The following is a 27,799-nucleotide window of genomic DNA, read 5'->3' as shown; positions in this document are numbered from 1 at the left end:
GCTAATTAGAACTTTCAGTATTGTGGGAGTATTCACCTGGGTGAACAAAAGGCAATGCCATAGATCCCAGGAACGGGCAACAGCTGCTGTGCCTCTAAGCAGAGGGGAAAAACTGGGAAACACCCGAACTTCACAGCAATCCCAGCCTCCATCTGCAGCAGAATCTATATCCCAGTATAATAGGGATATATACAATTGCTGTACAGCAGCTTAATACCAACTGACCACAAGTCATTCTGCTGAACACAGCGGCAGAGAAGGATGGATTGCTGCTTTTTGTCAGGCTCCCCGTCTCAGTCACTGTAGGAACTTTAGTTAAACCATCTTAAACCACGCTCAGTAGCAAATTTTTTTCAAAAATAGGTACGGTGATAATCAAAAGGGAAGTGGAAAGATGAGTAATGTAAAGGCTGACTGGCTGAAATCTCTTCCTATATTTCCAATAGTCCCAGGGATTTTGAGAGCGGGATGAACCGTACAGAAAGCGCGCCGTCTAGTGGCACTGCTCGGGAATTGCGGCTCCCCAGACACTCCCCGTGAGGACTAGGACAAATTAGAGGAATAACCAGTAACTGCACACGAGTCCCCCCAAATCCTGACGCGGGATAACAGAGAACAGTCCCCCTCTCTAAATTACTCAAAACGTAATACTACCAAGTGATGAGATAGGTGGTTCACTTAATGGAGTTTTTCTTTTACAACACCCTCGCTCTTTGCTTCCCTTTCTCTCTCTCAAAAGCAGTCAAAAAGTTTACATTATGCATTCTGCTGCATCTCAACCATGCATTCACACTTGGAAATAACATGGGTTTGCCATTTTTTGTAATGGCTTAAAGGGGAGAGCTCCACTACTGGGGAAAAATAAGGAAGGCTTTCTTCACCTACACATCCTAATATGTGATCGCAGAATATTTCTGCTTACTAAGCATAAGCAGCAGCTCCAGGCAGGTCCCCCACCAGCTCTGCTTTCTGCAGTATCAAACTGTGAGCAGGTTTCTGCAAGCCAAATTTTCTATAGAAATAGATAACCTCATGCCAAGAGTTTGTTTTTAACACAGAAAAACTCAGTGATAAGCTGGAAATGAATCCAGTACAGATGCACTGAAATCGATAGGAGAAAAAAAAAAGTCCCGGTTTGGGTTTTAAAAAATCTTTTGTCATCAATCCTTATTAAGACTGCATTTAATTTTGGGTTATATGTTATACATTGAGAAATAATTCACACCCAAAAGACAGCATACTAGCCCTACAGTTGCGATGAAGTCAGGTTCCTTCAGTGGAGGCTGCAACCAAAACCATCACAATTCATAAAAGCATTTCATGCCTTCCTCTGTACTACCACTGAATAGCATTTCAGTGCTTTCTAGTGTTCAAATAATTCCCCTCAAAGGAAAGCTGAAAGGCAAAAAGATTTTACAACAATGAGAGGTCTCTACAGTCAAGGCAGATTTTGGCCAAGAAAACTATTTCATTAAAATTTGATACTCATAAATGACATCAAGCAAACAGCCTTCAAACAGTGAATGAGAAATCCAGCCGGGCCTTGACTATGCTCAAAGGACCAGACTAAATTGGAAGAACAAGATTAAAAAAAACCAAAAAACAACAAAAAAAAAAACCCAAAAAAACCCACTTTTAAATTTAATTTCTGTTCAAATTAATATTGCACAGTTCCATGACTACACATTTCCTTTAAAAGTTAAATTATTTCTGCAGAAGCTCCCAGGTGATACTTGGTTTCTCAGAGCTGCAGACAAATGAGTTTATTACACATCTCACACCACACAGCTCTGCCCTGGCACAAGCATTTGCGGATATTTGAGATCTTTTATTCCTCAAGTGTTGTCAACCTTGGTGTTTTCCATGGAGCCTGCTGTTACTTACAGAACTGGCGGCAGAAACAGGAGTTGAAAAGGAAATTTGTCCGGGGGCTTAGGGCCAGAAGTAAAGGCCACCAAGTTGCTATCACAGAGCGGAGAGTACCTTTGTGGGTTCATTAAATAAGTTTCCTCGCTGCATGCCCAGCAAACAACCACCCACGGGGCAAACCAGGCTCTTTTTCCATAAGCAGATTCACCTGCCTTCCATACCACAGCAGGGCCTAGGGAAATGTGCTGCTTTCCCTCAAGTCCAAATTGCAAGCTTTATTAGCTGGCATTATAATACACTTCCTAGCAGTCTAGCTGGCATTATAACACACTTTCTAGCAGTCTTTTGGGTTTCTGACCTGCACTGAAGTGGCAGGTAACAGTGTGTGCAGGAGTAGCTCTGAGTCCATTTGTATTCAGGTCCAGCAAACCAAAGTTTTGGGTCCAGCCACCAGGGGCATTGAACCAAGGGGGTCACTGCCCACACTCAGGTTTTGAGAGGCACACAGATTCACCACAGGTGATCCTCATCAAAGGCTTGCACTGTTTCCCTGCTCAGACCCACTTTATGCCTCTGTTTCCCCTCCTAACAAATTAGGGTAACAGGGCTTTGCCAAAAACCAGCAGCCAGGAGAGGATGAGCAGTGCACACACAGGCCAGGTGCAGCTCATTTTCCTCCCAATTTCTTTGAGCCTTGGATAAGGTGATTGAATTCAGTCAGGTTTGAATGAGGTATGTGAATACATTAATCCTTCATGGATTCCTGGAGGATTTCCCCCATGCTTATTCTTTGCACAACAATGTATTGTATTGCAGACCTCTAATTCTTCTGCTAAGCATCCATAATTTTCTGACAGCTGACAAGTCTCCAGGGGTTCATATGTGAATCACGGCAACAGACATAGACAAGTTCATTAAAGCAGAGTTATAAAATTTATAAACTTCTACTATAACCAAACTACAGACTTGAACCAAAATGTTCATTTTAACAAAGAAGTGATTTACATCACTTCAACTACTGGCACTCTCAACAAAATGTTTTCACTAGTGGCTTATGAGAAGACCATGAAGATACACTGTCTAATTTCCACAATTTTAAAGTAAAGGAGGGCACATCAACCCAAGACATGGTACCCCCTCTGTCTTAGAAAAGGGTGCGGTGCTGTGCTGTGTTCGCAGGACAGACAGCAAAACCTCTCTGCAGATACCAAAATCCCTACGGAATTTCCGGGGAGATTTGACAAAGCAGGAGAAGTCTCATCATCTCCTGCTTCGCGAGACCTCACTGTTGTCCTAGGATCTATTTGGCTTAAGAAGACAAAAAAAAAAAAAAAAACCAAGACAAAAAAAAAACCAAAACAAAAAAAAAAAACAAAAACAACAACAACCAAAAAAAAGCCCCACGTGCACATTTATCTTCACCCTCTAGGGAAGGCTATGCTCTGCTCTTTCCTACACAATAACCCAAATATAGCAAAACACATAAACATGTCACCTGCTGTTCCTGGGCCCCCTCCATCCTCACCAGCTTGTCCTGACAGACACCCACCAAGTTGCTCCAGAAGGCATCACTGCTGCCCAGACCAGCAGCCAAGACCTGGAACATCACTTCCCAGCTCTCCCCTCTCTCCTGAAAACCCACAGCTGCCTGTCCCAGCGCTTTAAACCTCTCCATTTCCACCCTCACCTGCGAATAAACGCGCCTGGTGCCCTCTCTATTGACCACACCTGCTCCTCCTCTACCTCCTGCCAATTCTCACTCCCCCCACGGCTCCCCGTGGCCATCAGAATCCCTCAGGGCTCACAGAAGCAGCCCCAGGCTATCCTAAAGAGTCAGCGATACTCTCATAACGGAAAGATCTGAGAGATTTTTGGCAGGCTTTTCTCATTTTCAGGATGGAAATAAAAAGTTTTCATGCCACGTCTCTTACCTGGCATTCACGTCGTGTAGAAAGGACTGGTTGGAATACATCTATCACCCCAAAGGAAGGGATAACAACGGAGGGAAAGTATATACCAGTGATCCTTTCTCCAAGCAGAGCAGTTAAACTTGTCTGCAGCGATCAATCAAGGCTCCAGCAAAACCTGTTCTACCAAAGGCAAGGGATCTTTTGCGAAAGAACAGATTCCTCTAAAAACTTCATTACCATGCCTGAAGACAGAGAGTTGCCTCCTGACAGGCTCCTTAATGCGGCATAAATTTTAATAAGCCAGCACGCACCACTTCCCAGGTGTTAAATAGGTGTGAGCGTGCCCTGGTGATCGAGCAGAGTCGAAGTGAACTTAGCTTTTAAAGATATTAAATCTTTCTGTAAAAGCAGAAGGATCATTTGTTAACACAGAGATTAAGTAAAGCCTTGCCCACAAAGGCTGGAATGAAAATTAATTAGTTAATTAGGTTTTTTTCTATCAACTGCAGGGACTTGTCTTTTAACCATTTTTGCAGAGTGCCGTTTCTGTCAACACAGATCCAGTAAAATTACCAAATTAAATTCTGAAAAAAACCCCAACCATAAAGACAGAAATGATAAACTAAGCAGACTGGGGATGTATATTTTATCCCTAATTATAAAAATAAATTATCCAGGAAATGCAAATACCATTTTAAGATCATTGCTATTGACAAGATCTGATCTGAAGATGTTCATTTTTCTGAAATCAAAAACAGGATATGCATTTTCAGAGAGAAGTCACCTGAAGCACGTGCTGCTGAATTTCACTGAAAGTCACACTGAAAACATGTAGCATTCAGATTTGTGAGGCTTTCCATAAATTTCCTCCAATGTTTATATAGATTTCTCACAGAACTGATTAATAATTTTTGTAACTACATGAAGCAATATACTCCCCATTCTCTAAACCTTGCAGTCATTACCATGTGGTAAAATATCAAAGTAGCAGGCGTAGTAGTAATATTAATACTAATACATTTACTCTGTAAGTCCAAATAAAATGGACCATCATATTCTGTATTGAAAGCTTTGTCAGCTCAGATGTGCCCATATACCTGAACAGAAAACCTGCTTTGGCTGAAGTCCCCCCAAGGCACCGCAAAACATATCTTAAATGACTGTCAGAATTTTGACAGCCGTTCTCAGAGGTGGATATTCGAAGTGGAATTTGAGAGATGTAGCAACATTTGAAGGGAAGCAACACAGTAGAGAATTTCTCAGGAATGCCAAAAAAATAAAGGTACTGAGCAGGCCTTGCACAGCTGTGGCTGTGAGTGGAGCTATGCCACTACCTGTCACTGCGAAAATACACCAGATTAATCATCTGGAAAAGAAACAGATTGCTGTGTTTGGTTTAGAGTATTTGTAAATACCCAAATTAGGACATTTCTGGCATAATTCTTCAGGCCTCACTAGGAACTCTTCTAGCCAATCAGCCTTTGTGTCTTTTTTAATCTACAGATGGGAAAAGAGGTGACAATACAGTGCTGGTAAGAGCTCAGCATTATTCCCTCTAGAGATAGTCTAATTTTACACGGACAAACATCAAGCTTTGCGTGTCTTCCCTGGGACATAATTTCTTGAGTTAAAACACCTTGTTGTCAAGTTCTTTCTCCTGCCTTTAGTGTTACTAGTCCCTGTCGGTACTCTCTTATGCCCCATTACAGATCCTAATAAATCATCTTCCTCAGAGTTTGTATCTTTCAAATATTTACAGATTATTTCGTTGCCCCGTAGCTGCCAGCTAACAAAAGCATACATATTTAACTCTTTTATTCTTTCCTCCTGGATTCCCCAAAGGTTTTTCATGGCTGTTATCTGACTTCCCTCAGGTGTTGCCCTCAATGGCCTAGTAATGAGGTGTCCCAACACCTCAGTGCTGAACAGAAGGCAGACCTTGCCCCCTCCCAGGACAAGGACAGGGTACCCGTGCCTGTGCACTTCAGCAACACACAGGGCTAAGGAGTCATTTCCCACTAACGATTCCATCTTGTATTTCTCTCACCCTGCAGCTTGTTTACATCTTCCCGCGATGATTCATCTGGCTAATCTTTTAGAGCCTTTGGCTTACTTCTGCTTCTCATCACCGATTAAACAAAAGGGTGTACACCTTCTGTCCAGAGGTTGGACTCTGGGAACTGACGGACTTCCTAGATGTCTGGTCAGTGGGACAGGCTCTTTGCACAAGGGGTAGCCTGCTCTCCTTTGAGCAAAAGGATCAGTCAAAGGATTGGCAACATCAACCTTTGAGAAAACAAAGCACCTATGACACTAGCACAGAAGAGCTGAATATCCACCCACCTTCTTGCCCTGTGACCATACCAGCAGAGGGGAAAGCTGCCTCCACAGCTGTGCCCTAAAACACACATCAAGAGATGGGAAATCGTTTGAATGGAGCAGATGTTTGATGCCACTTGGGTGTGTGATGCCAAACAACTCCCTTGCCTGTCCTTCCAAATTACACTGCAGATGACAGCACTGGAATGTGGAGCTTACTTAAAAGGACCACTCATCTTGTGAATCTAAAGCATTTATTCCTGCGCTGCAGGTATCTGTGAAATGACAACATTTGAGATGCAGTACTAGTACCAAAACAAGACAAAGCAAAGAGATTATAATCCTCTGACCTGCAGATGTTTCACTGAGTAGCCCCCACAAACTTTTCTCCTGCACTGTTTGCGACATATAAAATGCTTATATGTCAGAGAAAAATCATGTACTAATTTTCATTTTCCAGAGAAAGGTAACTATTCTCTGCCAGTCATGCTTGTAAAGAGTCACAACAAAAATCAGATTTTCTCTGCTCCATGCAATACAATAAGTATGAAGGGCTTGTGCAACACCACTTATAATAAGTGCCCCAACAGTTCCCAAAATTTTAAACACTTTGGGCTACTTATCTGTGAAGTCACCCTCTGAAGGTAATCTCTTGGTGCTCATGCAGAATATGTGTCGCAGTGCAGTTTTATGGCTACTCATATTAATTGAGCAAAATCATTAGTCACCTTCTTTCTAATCACTGATGTAAGGTCAAAATCATTCCCACCATTTTCACAGAAGAAGAACAAGAAAACCATAGAGATAAGAAGCTGATGTGTCATTGGCAGGGAAACCTACACTGGATTGTACTCTTATCATTTCCCCATGACTGAAAAAAACAGCCAGGAGTGGAGAAGGGCATCAGGCACTAGGAGGGGCTACAGACAGCAAATCCTCATGGCCCGAGGTGTGTGAGGCAGCACAGCATCAGCTCCAGGACTAGTACCCCAAACAGAACGCGCTGTCTTGCAAAGCCCCCACCAAGCAGGACTGCATGTTGTGACAGTCTGTGTAAGGGATGATGGATCTGTAATGATGCAAATAAAAGACCTGACCTAAATCACAGAGTGTGCAACAATTTCAAAAGCTTGAAATAAAAAGCCAGCTGGAAGAAGGGCCAGGGCAATGCCAACACCCTCTGGAGGAGGACCTCTCCTACTTGATTTTAACTACTGCTGTACCATTAGCAGATTCTTCCCCCATGCCAAGTTACCCAGCAGCGAGCAGGAGAAGACAGCTCATATCACTGCAGCAAGGGCTGGAGAGGTGGAATATCCCATGTTCCCTCTAACAGTATCCTTGTGCTCACAGCACGCTGCCTTGTAACAGAGCAATGCACAGCAGGAGTGAAGAAGGCAGACTGGGTACTGAGAGGCACTTGTTGAATTAGCAGCAACCTGCCCTGTAAAAATACACCCCACAGCAATGCTGGAGACCAGGCTGCCTGCAGCCACACCGCCCCAACAGCTGCCATCTAGATGTGGCCTAAAGAAGAACCCCTAACCCCCATACTTTTGAACAAGAACGCCAACTCTATAGCACTCAAATAATTTTCTTTTTTCTCACTGCACAGCTCTTAGCACCTGTTCTTAGCTCCTCCACAGGTTCCTCCTGTAGGGACAAACTGGTGTCCATCCATCTTCTGCCATGGTGCAGAAACTCATCAGTGTGAGCACAGGAACTCCTGTTTGCCTAAGCTCACCGTGTCTCTGAAAGACACCCTGGCTCAGAGAGCTATGAAAAAAGCATGTAGTGAAAGGTCTGCACAGATCTCCTCAAGGCCTCAAGCAGGAATTTCCTCAAGGCCCAGCAGCTGAGTTGCTTCATCCATGCCACCCCTGATGCCCTGCACAGGATGGGGGCAGTCAGCAGGAGGTGGCTGCTCAGCCACACTACACGGACACCGGCCCAGCTGCTGTGCTGGGGCCAAAATGGTCCCTGGGGGACATCAGAGACAGGGTAGGGTCAGCCATGGGCTGTTGCCAGGTCTGTTCCTACCCTACAGGGAGTGCAGCCTACTTGGCATTGGCATTTCAGCTATATGATGGAATAACTCCTGTGGAGTAAAAGGAGGAAAATTGAGTTAGATATGGTTGAAGTTGGGAGGGGGGATTGGGGGGGGGGGGGGTCGGGGGAGGTGGGGAGAAGTTCTTTTAAAGGTGAGTGTCTTCTGCACTGGAAAACGCCACATTTAAAAATTCTCTAATCGGGTCAAATTCGGATCTCTATATGCCAAAGGAAAGCCAATATAACCTCCTCCACAAAGAGCGCCTGAGGGGAGTTTTATACTTTCTTACAGCGTAAAAGCTGCAGGGTGAGCGTACCTTCAAATTTCCCCTGAATTTTACACGGCAAACGTAGCTACTCTAGAGAGAGCGGGGGACCGGAGGGCGGTCGGGGACAGGGGATGCCGGCGGAGCAGCACCCACCCCGCGCCTTCCCGGGGGACGCAGAGAAGCGGAGGCGGCCCCGGGGGCGGCCCCCAGCCCTCCCTGCGTGTCGCGGACTCACCTGGGGGCGGCCCGAGGCGGCGGCGGCGGCGGGCGGCTCCCAGCTCCCGGCTCCCGGTACTCAGCCCAGGGCTGCCGGGGTGGCGGGAGGCGGCGCGGGGCTGCTCCCGCCGAGCCCCGCAGCTGCCGGAGGAGCAGGCACAGCAGGAGCAGCAGCAGCAGCAGCAGCAGCAGGAACAGCGCCAGGTAGAGGAGCAGGTTGAGCTCCCACTCCATGCCGCTCCCGGCGCGGCTCGGCTCGGCTCGGCTCCCTGCGGACCGCTCGGTACCGGTGCCGGTGCCGGTGCCGGAGGCGGCCGAGCCTCCTCCCCTGCGGCAGGAGAGGGGCACCGGGCGGAGGGGCCGCGGAGCCCGTCCTGCCTTCACCCCGCGCCTCTGCAGCACCTCCCGCCGGGGCAGCCCCGGGGCAGGGGCGGTGGGTGCAGGGGCACCGGGGCTGCCCCGCGCCGGTGCTCCGAGCTGCGAGGGTTGTCCCCTGCTCCTTGCAAGGGCACAGGCCCCCTGTCACAAAAACAACGCTCCCGGCCCACCTGTCACCGGCAGGAGAAGTTCCTGGCGTGGCTCACTTCGAGTCGGAGCCTCCCGTCCAGGATGAAATGCCCACATGTGCACCCATCCTCCCTGCCTTCCCAGCCCGCGTCACCGTGCACCAAGCACAGGCCAAACAGCTCCCAACTCCAGCGGTACCAGAAAATGTCTCTCCCTGAAGACATCTGAGAACCCTGCCCTTGGCCCGAAGCGCAAACACTTGTCAGGGAATGCCGTGGCAGTAGGAAAGTTATTCTGAGTTTTGGCCGCTTGACTCAGATTTTGGTGAACAATACAATTGTGATGGACCTACCATGAGTTCTGTTTTTCCACTTGCCTGCATGGTTTGTCTTGACTCAAGTCATATTCCCAAAGCTTCCATCAATTCATAAGGCAGGGAAGTGAAATTTCACAGAGGGAACACTAGCATGGCTGCATACACTGCAAATTTTGTGAGTGCCAGACAAAGTATATTGTTTTATGAAGAAATATGTATTTTTAAAAAGCTCATATATTCTTCATCACACCTCCCAAATCCTTAACATCGGTACAGCATCACTCCAAGTCTGAGCTGAGGAGACAAATATGTATTGAGTTATGATTTTACACCAAATCTATCCCTGTTGGACCTCTGAATAATGCTTCACGATAAAGCTCAATAAAATTATTTGAGGCAATTTGGGAAAATGATAATTTACCTTTTCCTGAAGTAACAAAACATCATTTGGACAACTTCATCCATACTGTAGAAAACATTACCTGGTAGAAAAAGGCAAGGCCAGCATCCATCATTCTCCAGTGCTCATCCTGGCTCTGTGGTCTCTGACACAATAATGGGCACTTTCCCATTTTTCTTGTATTGCTACGAGGAATTCAACTACTCACAGCAGTTTTCTTGTAAGCATTTCTTGGCAGGGAATGAAGAATTGGGATCTTTGGAAAACCTGTGGAGAATAACACTTACATGTACACAGAGAATACTTCACGTGAGACAGCCTGCTCTTGTGCATGAGACACTGGTGAGCAGCTGTTCCACACAGCAGGAGGCAATTCTCAACCACAGCTCTATCTTTTAACAATGCCTGCGCTCTAAAATACAGCTGTAAAAGTGAAATTTCATTTAACATCAGCTGAATCAACAAAAAGATGCATCCCCTGTTTTGAAAGGAGCATTTTAGTATCAAGATTTTAAGAGAGGTCGTCCATGCAGAACAACAAAAAATACTTGGTTGAGAAAGATTATGACTTCCCCCATTTCAAGGCAGTCAAGATTAATTTCTGGTCTGTAATAGACACTTGGAAGCTGAATAAGCAGGAGACATAATTGGGGAAAAAAAGCCATTTTGATTTAATGATTTAACTTGATTATCCAATTATCCCCCATTTTTATTAAATGTGCTATCATTTCTTAGAGAGCAGATGTGACTCATAAGCTTGTCAGTACTGTGGATTTCCAATGTATTGCAGGACTATCAATATATGGTATCAGCAAACATTTTCTGACACTTTTCCAATAGACAAAAACCCCTCAGTTTCCAAATAGATATTCACTTCATTTTCACACTCCTGAGTTGTTGCATCAAGCCAGTATTTAACCTATCTGTCAAGTAATATTTAAGTTTAGGATATGAGAAAGTGCTTTTTTTCTGGCAACAATTTTGGTTTCTTTTTGCCTATTCCCCTTGAAACGAAATTACACTTTCTACTTTAACATGGACATTTTATTGCTTCTTAAGAGAGTTTGAAGATGCTTCTAAAAGGTTTGAAAATCTTAAACCACACTAAAATCTGAACTCGGACATTGGTTTTGTATGTTCAGAGCCTTCAACTCAAGATGTAACAATTCTGGCTTAGCAGAAGAACTTAACTCAGCAACTGGTTTCACTTGAATCCATAGAAATCATGGAAACACGGTTTGCCTGGAGACAGGGAAACTGCAGGGTATGGAGACAAAAAAAAGCAGGGGTGTAACTTCTTTTCCTCTGACTTTGTTGCTTGCCTGGCATCCAGCCTTGGGAACCACTTCCCACTTTCCCAAAGGGATTGCTGAGAGCTGGGAAGTGTTCAATGCAGCACTGTCTACAGGATCAGAATTTCTGGCAGGACCCTTTGGAGCAAAAAACTTCTTTCATGAGAGCAGTAAACCCCAAGAGATGCTGTTTCCACCTGTACTTACCCTTCACATCAAGAATATTTTGGGGTTTACTCTGAAATCCAGCTTATGGAAGATGATCAAGCAAGCATCCAGCAAGTAGATGAAGATGTTATTACCACCTTGGCTTAAGGGTGTTTGGATGATTTCCTGACAATTCTGGGGCCCTTTTAATTTTTTTTTAATTTTCTTTTTTTTTAAAAACAAAATTATTTGAGCATATATACCAGGCAACTCCTTTCCTAAATTTTAGCCTTGGAAGATGCGACACATTCCTTCTAATACCTAAGAGACAAAGGTGCTTATCTGCGCTTCAGATAAAGAGCTTGTTTGAGTGCTTCCCTGGATCCTAGCCAGAATATCCTGTTCCTCATCTCAGCAGGAGGTGCTGTTCATGCCTGGGTTCTGCCAGCAGCGCTGCTTGCAAGGATTGCCCATCCTCCCACCCCCCCGTGGAACTGTTCATCATAAAACCAAATTGTAAATTAAATTATTACATTTAGGCAGAGCCTTTCTTTCCAAATAACCTTATCATCTGGAATAATGCATACATCGTGTCACGCATGGATGTGTAAATGAGCAGGACTTGCAGCCAAGCACCAAAGGCACATTGCAGTTAAAGCTGCCATAGAAAGAGAAGGTCAATTTCTTATTTATTTTGATTAGGCCATAAAAATTGATGGCAGCTTGCTGTCAAAATGCCGAGATTCTGATGCAGTTTGGTTTTCTTCTCCAGTCTTCAAGCGTGATTTTCATTCCAGGCTCGGGTCAGTAAGATAAACCAATTCAAGCATTGCAGCCCAAGGAGCATTCAGCTCAAACGGAGACACGATCCATGTGGGCACAGTAGAGCATCAGGATCTTCCTTCTAAAAATTCCTGCTTTAGTCTAAGTGCCTGTGATTTATTCGTTCATTTATTCACTCTGCAGGGTTCAACACTCACTCCTCCTGAACACCCAGAGTATTTCCATTATTTCATTACCATTGTAAACCTGCCCGTCACTGTTCAGAAACACAGAAATTACTCAGCTTCTATTTTATGAACCATTTATTACAGACATTATTTTCTGTGTACCTTCCTCCTACAGATTTCCACTGCTGTGGTTTTATGCCTCCTTAATTTGTCCATGAAATTCTTTACGCTTCCTAGCACAAAAGCTGCAAAGTAGCCTTTGTGTGAAGAAGATGGCATGGATCAAAGGGGACACAGCTGATTTCCAGTCCCAGTGCATGACTTACTTCCCCTGGAATTACATCCAGCTCCCCTTGAAGTTCACCATTAGCACCACCTTCTCTGTTTTGAAAAGGGTGCTTTGCCACCAGCCTGATGGATCAAAGCACCCAATAGTTCACTGAGAGAGCAGGAATTTTTCCCACGCCACCTCAAGCAGAAATCTCAACATATGCTGAAATTAACCTTTTTTTTTTTCTTTTTATTTGCCATTGATGAAGAGTAACAAAGCTTGGACGCCTCCCACAAACAATAAAAGCCCTTCAAAATTTGCTGTTAGTAAACTTGAAGAGTGTGAGAATTTAACCCCGGGCCTTCACTAATGAATATTGTCACCAAATTCACACAACAAATAAGTAAAATCAGACAGAATTTCCACGTAAAGATTTCCAGTAAAACTCCAAGGGCTATTTGCTTATTTTTATCCCTGGAAAAGTGTCTTTCTCTAATCTCATCAATATTTTTCATCTAACTAATACTTGTGACTACACAAGTTTATCCTAAACTGAAAATATAAAACCAGCATGGGAAAATCGGGCAGCGCTTGTCCTCACTAGCACAAATTTGTGAGTTTCAGAAACACGACTTACATTTTACTTGGCGCTACAACTGTAGTGTGTTAACAAGGCTTGAAGAGACAGCGTAACTGGGATATTTCAACACTCCCGTGTGGAAAACACCAGTGTCTGGGGTTTAATGTTGGTTGGGGAAATAATCGCTTGTCTCGTTTTAGCGCAAACCAAGCACAAAAGCCACTTTTGGAGGCTTTTTTCTTTACTCACAGGCGGCATTTCAGCGCAGCGGGGAGGGATGTTCTCCTGGCACGCTGGAGGTCTTGGCTGCATTTTTTTGCCTTTTTGCCTGCAGCGCTGACCGCCGCGTCCCCGGCTCTTTCCTGAGGGCTGCAGGCCATCCGCACCTTCTGGGCTGGGCACCACAATAGCGTTAACCACTCGAAATGTCCGGCATGCATGTTTTGGGGTTTGGGGTTTTTTTGTTTGTTTGTTTGTTTGTTTTCAAATTTCAGATGGCTTTCCCGACGGCATCAGCTCGCTCTGCCTCTGTCTCTTTGTTCGCCTCACGGCTGAGGTGCGCACCCTGCCCTGACCGTGCGCGGCTTGGGGCACCGCGATATGGAAAAGACACTGAGGATAAAGATATCCTCAGTATCAGAGGATGCTGAGGGGTCTGGAGGGGAAGCCGTGTGAGCGGCGGCTGAGGGTACTCGGTCTGTCCAGCTGGAGGAGGCTGAGGGGAGACCTCAGCATCCTCGGGACGGGGAGCCGAGGGGCAGGTGCCGATCTCTGCGCTTTGGTGACCAAGGACGGGACTCGAGGAAACAACACGAAGCTGACTCGGGGCAGGTTTAGCTCGGACAGCAGGAAAAAAGCTTTCCAACCATAGCGCGCTGGGGCACAGCACTGTGAGGGCCCTGAGAGGACGCTCTCCCTGAGGGTGGGAACGCGGCGCGCGCGGGGCTGGGCACGCGCGGCGCGCGGCGATGACGCGCGCGCCCCCCCCCCCCCCCCCCCCCCCGAACCCTCGCCATCACCCGCGCGCGCCGCCCCCTCACGGCGCGGCCATGAAGGCGACGCCGCTCTCCAACTGCGAGCGGCGCTTCCTCCTGCGCGCCGTCCAGGAGAAGAAGGTGCGGCGCCAGCCAGCATCCATCCCCCTCTCCCTACTCCCTTTCCCCCATCCCTTTCCCCGTCCGTTTTCCCCGCCGCACGGGGAGCGGGGCTGTCGCCGGGATCCGCCCCCCCTCGCGGTCCCACCGCATGCCGGGTATGGCGCACCAACCCTCTCTGTCCGTGTCCGTGTCCGTGTCCGTGTCCGTGTCCGTGTCCGTGTCCGTGTCCGTGTCCGTGTCCGTGTGTTCCCGCAGCGCCTGGACGGGAGGCAATGCTACGACTACCGCAACATCCGCGTCTCCTTCGGCGCCGACCGCGGCTGCTGCATCGTGGAGCTGGGCAGGACCAGGTGGGTTAGAGAGAGCCTGAGGAGTCCCGGGCCTGCGGAGATCCCCGGGAACAGGTTTTAACCTTCCGAGCCTTAAAGTCTTGGTATTTCAAGGGTGGGAGCAAAGAGGGGAAGATGGAAAGGAAGGTAGCGGGAAAAGGATGGGGTTTCCGCGGTGATTATAGTGGCGAGTAATTTATAGAATGCAGAATTGTTGCCGAGTTTTCATCCCTTTATTCGCTGATCTTGCGTTTTGCATTCTTCCCCGAACCAAACGACCCTTTTCTGCCGGTGTAAAAGTGAGATACATGCACTTACAAAAATATTTCATTACAGTTTCTCATGCGTTCCAGTGAATTTTTAGTCTTAAAAACAGGATTATGTTTTAGTTCTTACATTTTATTCTTTCATTTTTTTTGGACCAAAGTTTAAATATGTATGACAGGCGCTGAACAGGAAGCTGTCAGGTTGTGAGAATTACAAACTAAAACTCTAACCACATGCTTTATTCCCAAGTACATGCTTTGTTTATAGATTTTCCCTGGTACGTTCTGTGACTTGGTGCTTCATTTGCCTTGGCAGGGTTCTTGCACAGGTCTCGTGTGAGCTCGTTCCCCCTAAGCCCAGTCGGCCCACGGAAGGTGTGCTCTTCTTTAATCTGGAGCTCTCACCCATGGCTGCACCTGGGCTGGAGCCTGGCAGGTAGTGAATGTCTTAAAAGGGCTAAAGAAGGATGGCACGGAAGCCACTGTAGTCATAATAAGTTTGGGTTAATTTTGTTCCACCAGACAATCCGAGTTACTGGTGTCACTGAACCGACTGCTGGAGCGATGCCTCAGGGATTCCAAATGCATTGACACTGAATCTCTCTGCGTTGTTGCTGGTGAAAAGGTAGGAAAACCTCCTCTTTCCTAGTAAAACATACTTGTAGTCCAATTTTGAGCTGCTCTCTGTCATGTGCTGGATTGTAGAAGTACTGATTTTAGGTTAATGTAAAGATCCGTTCACCTGATTTGAGAGGTATTTTTAACTTGCATGTCTACATAGGCTTCCTGAAGTAGCTTGGAGCCCACAGAATGATGTTTAAATTGTGCTGAAATGCTACATATTTTGTCATAATTAAATCTGGCACAGTGGGTATCTTGAAATACACCAAGATCTCTCATCTTCTTAATCAAAGACTTAAAGAATATATGCTGGTTCTTTTTCTGGTTCAAAAAACCGAACCAGTTCTTAAAAAAAAATTATCTTCTGTAGAATCAAGGAGTTTTGTATTTTTTGTATTTTTCTCAGGTTTGGCAAATTCGGCTGGACATGCATCTGTTGAACCATGATGGCAACATCACTGATGCTGCCAGCATAGCAGGGATTGTAGCTCTGTGTCATTTTCGCAGGCCAGATGTGTCTGTGCAGGGAGAGGAAGTAACTGTGGTAAGTTTTGGGGATTTTTAAAAAATGTCCTTAAATTTCTTTTGTCATTTTGAAATCAAATTAGTTTCATAAATAACTGTATTCTGGGCCAATTCCTTTCCAAGTACACTCCTGAGGAACGTGATCCTGTCCCCTTGAGTATCCACCACATGCCCATTTGTGTCAGTTTTGCCTTCTTCCATCAAGGGTAAGATTTTGAGGTCTTCTGTACCCATATAAGGGATATAAATCTTGTTTATAACACCCATAGTTATTAATGGGCAAACCAACTCCTCTGTTTAATTGTGTTTAAGGGTAGTTAAGATGCCTCAGATTTCTGCTGTTTCTGCCTCATGTTTCAAACCTTGATTCTAGAACCTTTTTATTGGTGGATCCAACTGAACGTGAGGAGCGGGTGATGGATGGGCTCCTTGTAATTGCCATGAATAAACACGATGAAATTTGTACCATCCAGTCCAGTGGAGTGGTCATGCTGCTGCAGGATCAGGTAAACCTTTGCCTTGAACCAGTCTTTCTGTGGTGTATAAACTGGTTCCTGTGGTGCAGTCTTGATGTGGAAATACCCATGACATTTGGAAGCTGAGAAATCAATGAAATGTCTGATTTTATTGGAAAAGATTATGTATTTTTTTATGTCTTGGTACCTGTGTGCCATGCTGCAGAAGGGATGTAGAAAATGCATAGTTTTTGTTCAGATATACATCTTTTTATTTTCCCTGTGATTTGGCTGAGAAAGCCTGCAAATTACTTCTAGTTGCACTCTGGAGGCTGTTAACTTTTTTTAAGTCTCAGTGGATCCAGTCCCTCATGCTAAGGTGACATATTTTAGGTGTTTGTAATTCCTGTGATTTAAATGTTTGTGACTCTTGTGATGCTCTACAGTTTCAGTTAAAAACTTCCTGCTTTCCTGGTTGTAAGCTGCTTTTTTGTATGTGTAACAAACAGATTCTGAGATGCAGTAAAATAACAGCTGTTAAGGTTGCAGAAATAACAGAACTGATTCAGAAAGCCTTGGAAAACGACCAAAAAGCCAGGTGAGTGTTTTGGGAAGGGATGGAAACGGGAGTTTTTTAAGAAACGTAGCAAAAACTAGTGTCAGCTTGTGGTTTCAGCAGCAAATTGTCTTCACTTGTGTTTGTTTTAAATAACAAGTATTTGTATATTTGAAGTTGGAAAGAGAAGCAGCTTTTGGGTTATCCTGAAATAATGTCTGTTTGTTGTTGAATGCCAGGAAAGAAGGCGGGAAGTTCGGCTTTGCGGAATCCATCCCCAACCAAAGGATCACTGCCTTCAGAATGGAGAGTGCTGCTGTGGACACCAACGACGTGGAAGAGCAGGCTGGAGAAATCATTGCTAAAGCTGACCCTCCTTCAGAAGTGTATCTTTTCCAGGGTATTGCTCAGGGGAAAACCAGGCTAAACACGCATCTAAGATTCCTCATAGCTTAGGTAGCCAAACAGTCCTGAGAAGAAACATCATCATCATCATGCTGGTTTTGGTTCAGTCTGCTTTTAATTTCTTGTGTCAAGTGCAAAGCTGAGGTCAGAGCTGTGATTGTTACAGTGACTGGAGAAGTGGCACTCTGGACTCCCCTTTAGGGGTGTTCTCCCCCAGCTTTTAAACCACCTGGGTTTGCTCTCAGGGTACAGAGAATTTCACCAGCAAACACCAAGGTTTTCCTTAACTTCTGCAGTTTTGCCAATCCAGTATTGCACACTCCTGGGACAGCCCAAATTGGGGAAGGAATAGAGAGCTCCTGGGGAGACCTTGAAGAATCTGAGAAGGAAGAAGCAGCAGAAGAAGAAGGTGAAAGTGAGGCAGCTGCTTTTGAATGTGAGAAAGTGGAAACTGAGGATACAAGTACAGTGAGGGAAACTAAGAGTGGTATGTATTTGTTTTTCTTAATATCAGATCTTATATCACTTCATCAACAGTTCAGAATTAAAACATGAAAGATCTTAGAAAGAAAGAACCACTGTAGCCTCTTTACACATTTGCTAATTCCACTTGACCTGGTCTGTTTTATTCAAAACTTGATGTCTGTAGTATAGAGAGGGCTCCAAATGAATCAGTAGCCCCTTTGAATCTTTCTTTAAAAACACTGTGGTTATTATTTACAGGGGTTGTTTGTGCAAAACTGATCAGCAGGTTGGGGTTGGTGTGTTTTTTATAGATGAACCCATTGTACTGTCTGACAGTGAGGAGGAAGAAGTTGTCATTCTGGAACCACAGGAGCTGCCAAGGAAAACAAGGTAACCAGCAAGTAGAATTAGGAGAGGAAAGGAGTTTGCAAGGAGTGGTTCAAGGAAGGACAGGATTTTTGCCAAGGCCAAGAAGGGTTTCAATTGATCAAAGGGAATACAGATAGAGCTGAGAGCAAGGAAGTTTAAGTCTAGGCTAAATCTCTGGCTTTCTGAGATGACTCATTTTAGTCCTGCCAGGAGGCATGAGAGCATAAAAGTGTATCTCAATCAGTGGCTCCTTAGAGCTACTGCAGAGATTCTGTGTGCTGCACCGGAGTCGATGTTGAGTTTTACTCCCGTGAGATTGCCTGCTGTATCCATGGAAACCCTTGTTATTGCACTTTCAAAATATTAACTTACACTTGGCCCCAGGCATGGTGTGTAGTTGCCAAGTTATGGATAATCATGCCTGTGTTATTTTGAAAAACTATTCAGGATGTTTCTCTGATACAACTCTTGTTTGCTGACAGAACACAGACCAGCTCCAAACAAGAAAATCCAAGTAAGAAAGCATTTAACAAAAGGAGAAGAAAGAAGAGAACTTCTCGTTAAAGCTGTCATCCCTCCTGCAGGAATGCTGTATAATATGGATTTTGGTGTATTATTACTGAGCTTATTTTTGTATGTTATTTTATTTCCTCCCCTCCCACTATCTGGTTCTGCTTTTACCTGTATGTTAAAACTCTTGTACACAGATTTAAATAAAAAAATTGAGCCTGTAACTGAAACAATGTGTTTGGCATCAGCTGCAGCAAAAACTCACCTAGTTCAGCTTTCTTCACAGGAAAACAATCAGTGTGCTGTGGTTAAAACATTCTTGCCCCTGTTACCCCACACCTTACCTTGTACTCGAACTGCTTTGTGTGAAAATCACCAGAAACACACAGACTTAAAAAAAGCTAGCACACAATTTCAGCAGTGGAGTTTTTAAAAAAGTTTAATTAAATATTACATGCAACAGACAGGAATGCTTCTTGAACTATATGCAAAGAATTACGCTCTGAATTTTGGATCAGGCAAAACAAAGAAGACAAGGAGGATTCCAAAATACCTCGTCTGGGCACTTCGTTTGCAAACAAGTGACACTGGAAACACACACATATTTACAGAGCTATTTTACAGGTGACCTCAGTGTTACACGAGCTGTGAACAGGAGAGAAATTACTGTTGCAGATTTTAAGCTCCCCAAATTAGGTTAAGAAGTTAATGTAAAAAAAAAACCAAAACAAAACCATATATATATAAAATTGCTCCCAGCCAGGGAATCAAGTTGTGCTCTTTCAGGAAGGGACCAACACACAAAACTTCTTTTCTCCAGGAGCTAAACCAGTGCATTCTTAGTGTCAGTTCTTCCAACCCAAAGTAACTGTCCTGAGTACAAAAAATGGGTGAAGATGCAGTTCCTTGTTAGTTCTGCAGTACCACAAGACTATAAACTTCTTCAGAAAAAAAAACAAACTATTTTTTTGCACTGTTGTTTCTTCTTCACACATAACATCCCTATATTCCTCAGAGCCTTTAGCTGGAAAGGATTAGAAGTTAACCTGGGTAGGCTTAACAGCAGTACAGTACAACCTGGGATATTCTGTTCAAAGCTTGGAAGCAAAAGCTGGAATTGTCCCATATTAACCAGAAAATGAGAAGGTGGAAAAAGAGAGTACTTAACAGCAGAAGCAAGAGCCGCCCTGAGGAAGGAGGAACATGGTCAGGCTGGGCAGAAATGCCTGCCCCTGACTTGAGATTTTTTTGTTAGGCTGCAGAGTAAGTCCTGTTGATAATGGTGAAGATAAAGCTCAGGGAGCGTGGAAGAATTTTTGTGCTATGGGAACAGCAAGGGAACAAGTTCCATTAAAACTCAAGCACAGCTCTTGGATTTAAGCACTAAATCAATACTAAAACCCACTGAAGTCTTTTCACTTAAGTAATGCTACTTGCTCTTTTTTTAGGAAAAAAATAATTAATGAGCTTCCTTTAGATTGCCCCTCCAATGTTCATATTTCTCAGGGCTCTCAGAATACACTACAGAAAGGAAGGGGAAGGAAGAACACAGTTTCCCAGGAGGAGCACTGTGGCCTGTTACCTTCAAGTAATCCCAGTCAGCCTTGCCAGTTACCCTTCCAAGGTCACAAACAGTGAAAAACACATTCCTGCTTATATAAACTCCCTCTCCTGCAAGGTTAAAGTGTTTCCAACCCCAAGCACCAGACATGATAGGCTGCACAGGCTGTCCTCAAGTCGTTCCACCATTTCAGTTAGCAGCCCACTGAAATTAATTTAGATAAAAACTGTTGGCCAATGAAATGTGGTTCTTCATTAACCATTAACATGCATACAGGTCCAAGTGCATCCTAAGAAGTTCAGATTGGCCAAAAAGGCCACTCCTGCTGCCTCTTTCAACCAGATTTTTGACCGCTGCTGGACTCCATTGGTTTTGTAATGGAGGCGGTTCAGGGAAGGCTCAGGCAGGAGCACGAGGGTGGGGGCAGAGCAGTAACTTTGTAGTTACTGAGGGGAGACAGTTCTCTCATTAACACCTACTGCTCAGCCTGACAGGGAAATGAAGATTTTTAAAAAAGCATTTCAAATAGCCCACACCCTAACAGCTGTTGGACATTTGTGAGGAGGAGTTTACACTGCTGGGTGCCCAGATAACCAGAGAGACAGGGCTGACTCAACTTCAAGTCCCAGAAGCACAGGTTTCACAGGGCAGCCCTTGTCAAAAAGCTTTAGAAACGGAAGGCCAGTTTAAGATGACAGTACTACCCCTCAGTGATTTCAAGCTATTGGCAAGACCGCTAACATCAGATACAAAAACTGTTTATTAGCCAACCTAGAAATGGCTCAGTTCAGCCCATTTCCGTGCACTTGCTGCTTTACATGCAAACAACAGCAGGGACAGGGCAGCATCACTCCATTTACACAGGCTGAAGGTAAAACATCAACTTGATCTAATGTTAATTGAACGCCAGTTTGCTCATGTAACAGTTTTTCCAGAACCAAGGAAAAGCATGGCACATTTTTGCTGCGCGCCACAGAGGAGCTCCTCCCGAGCATGAGGGGTGTACAGAATCCATGCCAGAAGACATCCCCTGCCCTCGAGCACACAGAGCAGCAGTTCACTCACTGCAGTTTAACCCCTCCACCACCCCCCTGAAGAGGTATAAGGCAAGCAGGCTGCGGACTAATTTTCTCAGTAGGCATCAATGGACTTTTGGGACAGCCAACAACACATCAGTGGGAACTCCATGGGTTTAGTATCAGTTTCACTGAAAATACTGGACTAGAAAATACTGACAGCAAGACCATTTTCTGCGTAGAAGTGTGAGGTATGAACTGGTACAGGAGTTTTAACTGTGCAGTCCCTGCAGCAGAGCATTCAGCATTTCCCCTGATGATGATCTGGCACTACATTATACAGCAACTGGGGCACGTCCTAAAAAGCCTCATGAGCTGGTTTCAGAAAGGAATTCTCCTCGTGGCCATAGTTTTCTTCCAGTTTTGTAGCCATTAAGGCACGTTTTGGATCTATGCTAAGTCTCAGTTTAAACTAGACAGTATAGAAATGCTACCGGTACTCCATGGAGACCAAGTCTTGCTTACCCAAAAGGAGAAAAAGCCCTACTATAATAATGCACTGCTAATGTTAATATTTAGTCTATAATTAGATAAGCAGTCTCAGATTTCATGTGGCCTGCATGGTTAATTCTGTGCCTGAAGAGAACATTTTAATAAAAACACAGCTAAAACTCTTAACAAGATTGCATGTACAAAAGATTTACATTAAAACCACATGAAACTAAACTTCATAATTGAAGTAATCAAATCCTGTGTTCATACTCTGAGTGATCATATCTAGAATCTTGAACCATGTTTAAAACTGTACATAATTTTCTGGTAATATACATCTCTTAAAAAGATCAGTCTCTTGATTATTACAATAAGTTTAGTGTGTCGGGTGGGTCAATGAGTGATACTCCATGGTACCTAGAAAGGGAACAAAAGAGGCAGGATGTCATCTTGCTCAAGTGCTCTTTGCCACAAAGAGCAGCATAAATGCAGCAAAGCACATTTCCCACCAGGCAGGAAACGTTCTGAGACTTGGTTGGCTGCCATGCCCCACACAGATTTTTAGGAGCATTAGGTATCACCAACTGTAGGAATGTCAAGAAAATTCCTCCAGTTTCTACCTGACAGTCCAGGCAGCTACAGAACACCAAGTATTGCTTGACAAACCACCATGCAAAAACCCCAGGGAGTCTTGTCACCATCTCAATGAAGAGGAGAATTTGGTTAGTTAGGTCTACCTGAAGACTCAAAAGACACATCCCATACCCACACCCTGCCAGGCAGCTAAATATACTTGGACGACTCGGATGTTAACACCTCCACAGATACTCACTTGGTACTCTTGTACTTTTCCCTTATGGACTGTTGTGTGTGCTGGGCTGCTTTGAGGTAGGTGTTGTGTAGGTCTATAAGGCAAGGCTTGATGTCTTCAAGGGTGTAGCCAGTTACTTTGCACAGGGATTCAGGCTGAGGGGAAAAAAGAAAGGGCGAGGGACATTTGAATGTTGCTGTTCACTTATGCTGCCCACCAGCAGTGGAGCTTTCAACTGTCTTTTGAACCATATTTACCTTGCCCCCCCATCCCATTTTTCAGATGCCACACGGAGCAATCCCTAATTAACAGCCTAGGAGCACAGAGGGGCTGCAATTCCTGCAGCTCAGGCCCAGCACTCAGAACTGTGTACAGAGACACTGAACACACAGAGGCCCATGGAGGCTCCCAGTGGAATGCTACGTACCCAGGTTTGTCCAGTGAGTGTGTAGTCTGCCAAATGAAATGCTGCAGCAGCAATAACTGATGGCAGGTATTTCAGGTAAGGATCAGCATCAATTAGACTCAGCTCTCCCAGGTACTGCGAGGGAAACAAAAAAGGGAATCATCGGCTTCCAGAAGTTAGCACCTGCTTTAGAACCCTCACTTGAGCTTCCAATCCTGCCATCAGTTGGAAAGACACTTTTTATCAGTTTCTACTCGCTTTCCCTTCAAGCATCTCCGGCTAGTTACTGCCAAACAGCATTCCCAACGCATGCTTTCCCAGGACATGATATATTTAGGGATATATAACAACTAGAGGGAAGAGTGTAATCAGGTCTGGCCTTTGCACAGCGAGACAAAGGCTTATATTTAGGACCTCTGGTAGCTACCATACAGCTGGGATTTACTATAACTTCAGCTGAAATGTTATCTGTGCTCTGCTCTAGAAATTAGCCTCTGGATTCAGAGCTTGCTGCTGGATGAGGAAAGAAACCAAATCAGAAGTCCCTTTTTGCCAAAGTGTGTGTGGGGTTAGGTGTGGCAGCTGTAGATAAGAGAGAGGGAAACATCTATCTAGCAGTGCAACCAACACCAATTTAAAGTTCATTAATCTCTGCCTGCTCTGAGTAAGGGTGCATGTCTGAGACAGGCCAAGTACCAGCCTCTGATAAGAATGGAGTATCCCAAGCAGAAAGTGGCAGTGGGCACCACTTCTGGAGGAGCACAAGTCATAAGGTGCACATGTGTTATACATACATACATATATATATATATATGTGCAATAAATATCTGCACTAAAACTCCCTAATTACATAGGCTGAGCTAGTAATTCTTACCATTGACAGGCTCTCCACTTTAGCATCTGTCTGCTGGTGTAGGAAGTACTGGGTGAGGAACTGGTTGATTGTTGGAGCCGCCAAGTCAAACGACAAAACCTTCAGAATTAAGTGCTCCATCCTTAGGACCTGCTTCTTGGTGTAGGTATCATCTGTGATGTAGACAAACTCAGCTACCTCAGGAGGGTAGATCTCTTCAAACTTCCTGCCAGGAGAAGTGTTTTTGAGTAAATAACCAGAAAGCCACCAACATTTAATGAAACACTCATTTAAATTCTGACTCAGGAAGGAGCTGGGCCCCAGTGCCAAACAAGTTCACTGCAGTTGGTGCAGTAGCTCTTGAATCAGCAGGATTTGAAATTAGAGAGCTACAGGAGCATGATAATTTAGGATTAAGGAATTTGGGACTTGGAGTCACTGAAACTCCAGAATAACCCACTAAATAAGTAATTGGGGCAAGCACAACTTGCTTTTCACATGCCTCAAATATATTCCCTCAAGTACTGTTTAGATGCTGGCTGCTGCAGCTGGAAGTAACAGATAGAGCCTCACTTCAGGGGCAAACTTCCAAGATAACTGCCAAGCTTTTAGGTGGATAACTCCTGATTTTTATCCTAGTTGTGAAGCCCTCCCGAGTCAGTCCTGTTCTAGACAACACAACAGCCACAACATTTTCATCTGTATGAAACCAGTAGGCAGAATTTGAAACTAAGTAATTTCACTTACGATGCAAGCAGCATAGCTGCAGTACCCACAAGCTGAAGTTTTCCTCTCAAAACAGACATGGAAGAAAGAAACCTATCAATGTAATTTACAGCTAAGTGCAGGGTTTCGTTCTGTAGTTTGTATTCTTCTCCAACTTCCACCAGCCAGTCCACAAGAATAGCCCGCATGCTGTTTGTGATATCAGGCTGCTTCTTCATGTAACCCATTTTGGGCTTGCATTTCACCTGTAGGTTTAGATGACAAATAAAGTTGAGGCTGGCTGGACCACATGCTAGTAGCAAAGCAACTGTTTAAACTCCATTTACCACAGTTTTTAACAAATCAGAAGTAAACACTGGTGAGTTTAGGATCAGTGAGTTCTATTTATGTCATCTTGCTTTCCAGCTTGTGTATGGCACAATCAGCTTTATCACCAATAAACCAGTCCCATGCTCTTACTTCTCCCTTTCTAGTGAGCTCTAATTTAGTCACTGTCTTGGTAACTCGTGTTCAGACACATTTCTCCACCCCAAACTCTTCCCCTATGGGCTGTACGCAAATTAGAGAAGGGACAGCAGCTCACCTCCATTTCCCTCAGGTACGTATGGATTTCGTCGATATAGTCTGGCACATTATTAACGTTTGGTGCTTTCTCTTCTGTTTCTGAGGTTATTGAAATGTCCATAATACTTGGAGAATCTTGGAGAATAAGCAGAAGATAACAGGCATGTTAAAATGGGCACCATCACATCACTCCCTCACAGCAAAGGGAACCTTATGCAGGCTCACTCAGCTGGACTGGGAGCTGAGGAGGCTCTATGGAAGTCAAATGTTGCAGCAACAAGGAAATGTCCCCTTCCCCTTTCTCCTCTTCCCACTAAGAAGGAAGAGGTGGAAAACTCTCTTGAAATTATGTAGTGCTCAGTGCACTCTGTGTGTTACCTTGTTACATAGATGTGGATGCTGTAAGCTTAGATTGTGGTTTAAAACAGGGCAGAGGTGCCAGAGCTTTTTATGGCCTGCACAAGTGGATCACAGGAAAACCAGCCCTCAGATATTCAGACATGTGCTACAGAAGATGGATCTGGCAGTTCCTGTTTTTCACATACTGGGAAGAGCTCAAAACACTTGCACCATAGGGAGAAAAACCTTTTACATCTTGGCATTTGCCTGGGTGAAGTCCTCTTCTGACTCCGTAACGGTAGCAAAAGGCAAGGCTTTATGGGTCGGTGTTGTCTGTAAAACTGGCTTCTCCCACGAAGCACTGATAGTTGAAAGTTATAAAGTGGCCTAAAATAGCAGGGGACGAGAACACAGAGGGCTCAGCTGCATTGAACAGCTGTTGCATCCTGGTGGATGCAGGCTCAAAGCAACCAAACCAGCCCCAAACCACAGCCCTGCAGTTGTCTCTGGGAATCATTCCCCGGGCGAGCCGCTCGGCGTTTCCCGGGGGCAGGGAGGGCCCTGAGGAAGGAGGAGCAGGTGGGACCGGGGTGTCACCTACCGAAGCTCAGCTCCATGGCGTTGCCCAGGGGGGCCAGGGGCCGCCGCTCCCCCAGGGCACACACGGCCGCACGCAGCCCCAGCGCCGCCTCCTCCTCTTTCGGCCCCGCCGCGACGCCCCGCTGCCGCCGCGGCTCCCGCTCCCCATCGGGCTCGTCCACATGGATGGAGAAGGGCTGGTGTTGATGCTGCTGCGGCAGCTGCAGCCCCGCCGCCGCTCCATGGCCCTCGCAGCCGCCCCGCGCCGCCTGTGGGGGAGAGCGGCCGTCAGCGCCCGACCCCTGACAGCTCCCGCCGCGCCGGAGCCGCGCTGCCCCTTCCTCATCTTCCTCCTCCCCCCGCGCCCCGCCGCTCCCCCCCCCCCTCACCTGCAGCGGGATCCCGGCGCGCTGCTGCGCTCCCCGCAGCAGCCCCAGCGCCACGCGGGTGCCGGCGGCGGGCGGCGGGGCCGCGGCTTTGCCGCCCGCCGGCGGGGGCACGTTCTCCTGGTTCTCCTGCTCCGCCAGCATGGCCGCAGCGGGAGCAGGGTGGGGGGCGGGGGAGGGGGGAAAGGGCACGGCCGAGGGGATAGCGGGGCGACGGCGGGGCCGCAGCGGCGGGGCCGGGGACGGGCGCGCCTGGAGCCGCCCGCGCCGTTCAAGTAGCCCGCGACTCTTGAACCGCCCAATGGGCGCGCGCGGCGTCACGGCCGCGCCGGATGGGGCGGACAGAGGGACGGACAGACGGACACAGGGGCGGGGAGGGACCGAGCGAGCGCGGCTGCTGGGGACGGCCGGCCCCCCGCTCGCCCAAAGGAGGGAGAGGAGAGCCTCGTGCGTGGGAAGCGCGCTGGAGCTCGCCCAGCCAGGCTCGTGAACGTGTCCCGGGAAATGGGGAGGGGTTTGGTTAGTCGGGAGGAAGGGACTCTGAAAGGAGGGGGGTAGTGACGTGCCCGCAGCGAGGAGACGAGAGCAAACGGCTTCAGGATGAGACAGGGGAGATGTCGAGTACCAAAGGATCGCAGACCACAAAGGCACTCCTGTTCCAACCATCCCGCCTTGGGCAGGGACACCTTCCACTGTCCCAGGTTGCTCAGAGCCCCATCCAACCTGGCCTTGGACACTTCCCAGGGATGGGGCATCTACAGCTTCTCCGAGTAACCTGTGCCAGGGCCTCACCACCGTCAGATGAGATAATTAGGAAAAAAAAAAATTCTCACTGTCAGGGTGAGTCACCATCCCTGGAGGTGTCTAAGAGGTGTCTGGATACAGCGCTGGGGGCTGTGGTTTAGGGGTTCCAGTGATAATGACAAGTTGATGGTTGGACTTGATGATCTCAAAGGTCTTTTCCACCCTTGATGATTCCATGTCACTTCAAAGGAGTTGATCTGTTTTACTTGCAAACAGATCTCTTGTCTCCACTGGCTGCTTCCTCTCTTCTAATTTTAAATAAAACCAAGTGAGAAGGTAGCTGGGGTTTTGAAATTAAGCCCGGGGAGGCTGGAGAAGCACTGAGGAAGTTTAATACCATCCATTCCTAAACAAATGTGGCTTTCAACGGAGCTATCGTCAGTCTAATTCAGAGTTATCCCCCCTTTGCACACACCAGCTACACCAGCTCAAGTCTGGTGAGCTTCTCACACCACATGATTAACAAGACAGGAAAAACTAAGTTAGGTACGGCTTAAACACACAGATTTCTTCCAAGTCTCTGGAATCCAGTTTCTTCATCCATTCTTACAGCTGGGGGACAGGCTACT

General features: G+C 46.0%; 2 protein-coding genes across 5 annotated transcripts; one reads left to right on the top strand and one right to left on the bottom strand.

Annotated features, from left to right (window-relative positions):
* The first annotated feature begins 14,144 nt into the window (after positions 1-14,144).
* EXOSC9 (exosome component 9) lies at positions 14,145-18,884 on the top strand. Of its 3 annotated transcripts, none has more exons than XM_062493996.1 (12): positions 14,145-14,210; positions 14,448-14,542; positions 15,104-15,223; positions 15,310-15,412; positions 15,815-15,952; positions 16,057-16,139; positions 16,307-16,439; positions 16,898-16,986; positions 17,184-17,330; positions 17,646-17,817; positions 18,098-18,204; positions 18,666-18,884. In XM_062493996.1, the coding sequence occupies exons 1-12, from the start codon at positions 14,145-14,147 to the stop codon at positions 18,745-18,747; spliced, it is 1,335 nt and encodes a 444-aa protein (XP_062349980.1). In that variant the 3' UTR covers positions 18,748-18,884. The 3 variants fall into 3 exon arrangements, with proteins under 3 accessions (XP_062349980.1, XP_062349981.1, XP_062349979.1); XM_062493997.1 differs by having other exon boundaries at positions 17,646-17,833; positions 18,126-18,204; XM_062493995.1 differs by having other exon boundaries at positions 17,646-17,836; positions 18,126-18,204.
* On the bottom strand, positions 18,879-26,570 carry CCNA2 (cyclin A2). 2 transcript variants are annotated; one of them, XM_062493994.1, is made up of 8 exons: positions 26,430-26,570; positions 26,063-26,309; positions 25,142-25,257; positions 24,580-24,803; positions 23,854-24,058; positions 23,001-23,114; positions 22,595-22,728; positions 18,879-22,179 (listed from the first exon to the last, which is right to left on the bottom strand). In XM_062493994.1, the coding sequence occupies exons 1-8, from the start codon at positions 26,568-26,570 to the stop codon at positions 22,128-22,130; spliced, it is 1,233 nt and encodes a 410-aa protein (XP_062349978.1). In that variant the 3' UTR covers positions 18,879-22,127. The 2 variants fall into 2 exon arrangements, with proteins under 2 accessions (XP_062349978.1, XP_062349977.1); XM_062493993.1 differs by having other exon boundaries at positions 26,063-26,570.
* Positions 26,571-27,799: the final 1,229 nt, after the last annotated feature.

This window comes from Cinclus cinclus, chromosome 5, assembly GCF_963662255.1.
Source record: "Cinclus cinclus chromosome 5, bCinCin1.1, whole genome shotgun sequence".
In the NCBI taxonomy this organism is placed as follows: Eukaryota; Metazoa; Chordata; class Aves; order Passeriformes; family Cinclidae; genus Cinclus; species Cinclus cinclus.
Note: the sequence above shows the minus strand (reverse complement) of the source record. Positions and strands in the feature narration are given on the sequence as shown.

What these genes read in the sequence shown, in the direction of transcription:
- EXOSC9 (XM_062493996.1), top strand. Translation starts at nt 14,145, where the DNA reads ATGAAGGCGACGCCGCTCTCCAACTGCGAGCGGCGCTTCCTCCTGCGC. An exon ending in AGGGAGAGGAAGTAACTGTG is followed by an intron (nt 15,953 to 16,056) that starts GTAAGTTTTGGG and finishes TTCCTTTCCAAG; the next exon opens with TACACTCCTGAGGAACGTGA. An exon ending in TTTGCCTTCTTCCATCAAGG is followed by an intron (nt 16,140 to 16,306) that starts GTAAGATTTTGA and finishes CCTTGATTCTAG; the next exon opens with AACCTTTTTATTGGTGGATC.
- CCNA2 (XM_062493993.1), bottom strand. Translation starts at nt 26,570, where the DNA reads ATGCTGGCGGAGCAGGAGAACCAGGAGAACGTGCCCCCGCCGGCGGGC. An exon ending in AAGTGGAGAGCCTGTCAATG is followed by an intron (nt 23,115 to 23,853) that starts GTAAGAATTACT and finishes TTTCCCTCGCAG; the next exon opens with TACCTGGGAGAGCTGAGTCT. An exon ending in GAAAAGTACAAGAGTACCAA is followed by an intron (nt 22,180 to 22,594) that starts GTGAGTATCTGT and finishes TTCCCTTTCTAG; the next exon opens with GTACCATGGAGTATCACTCA.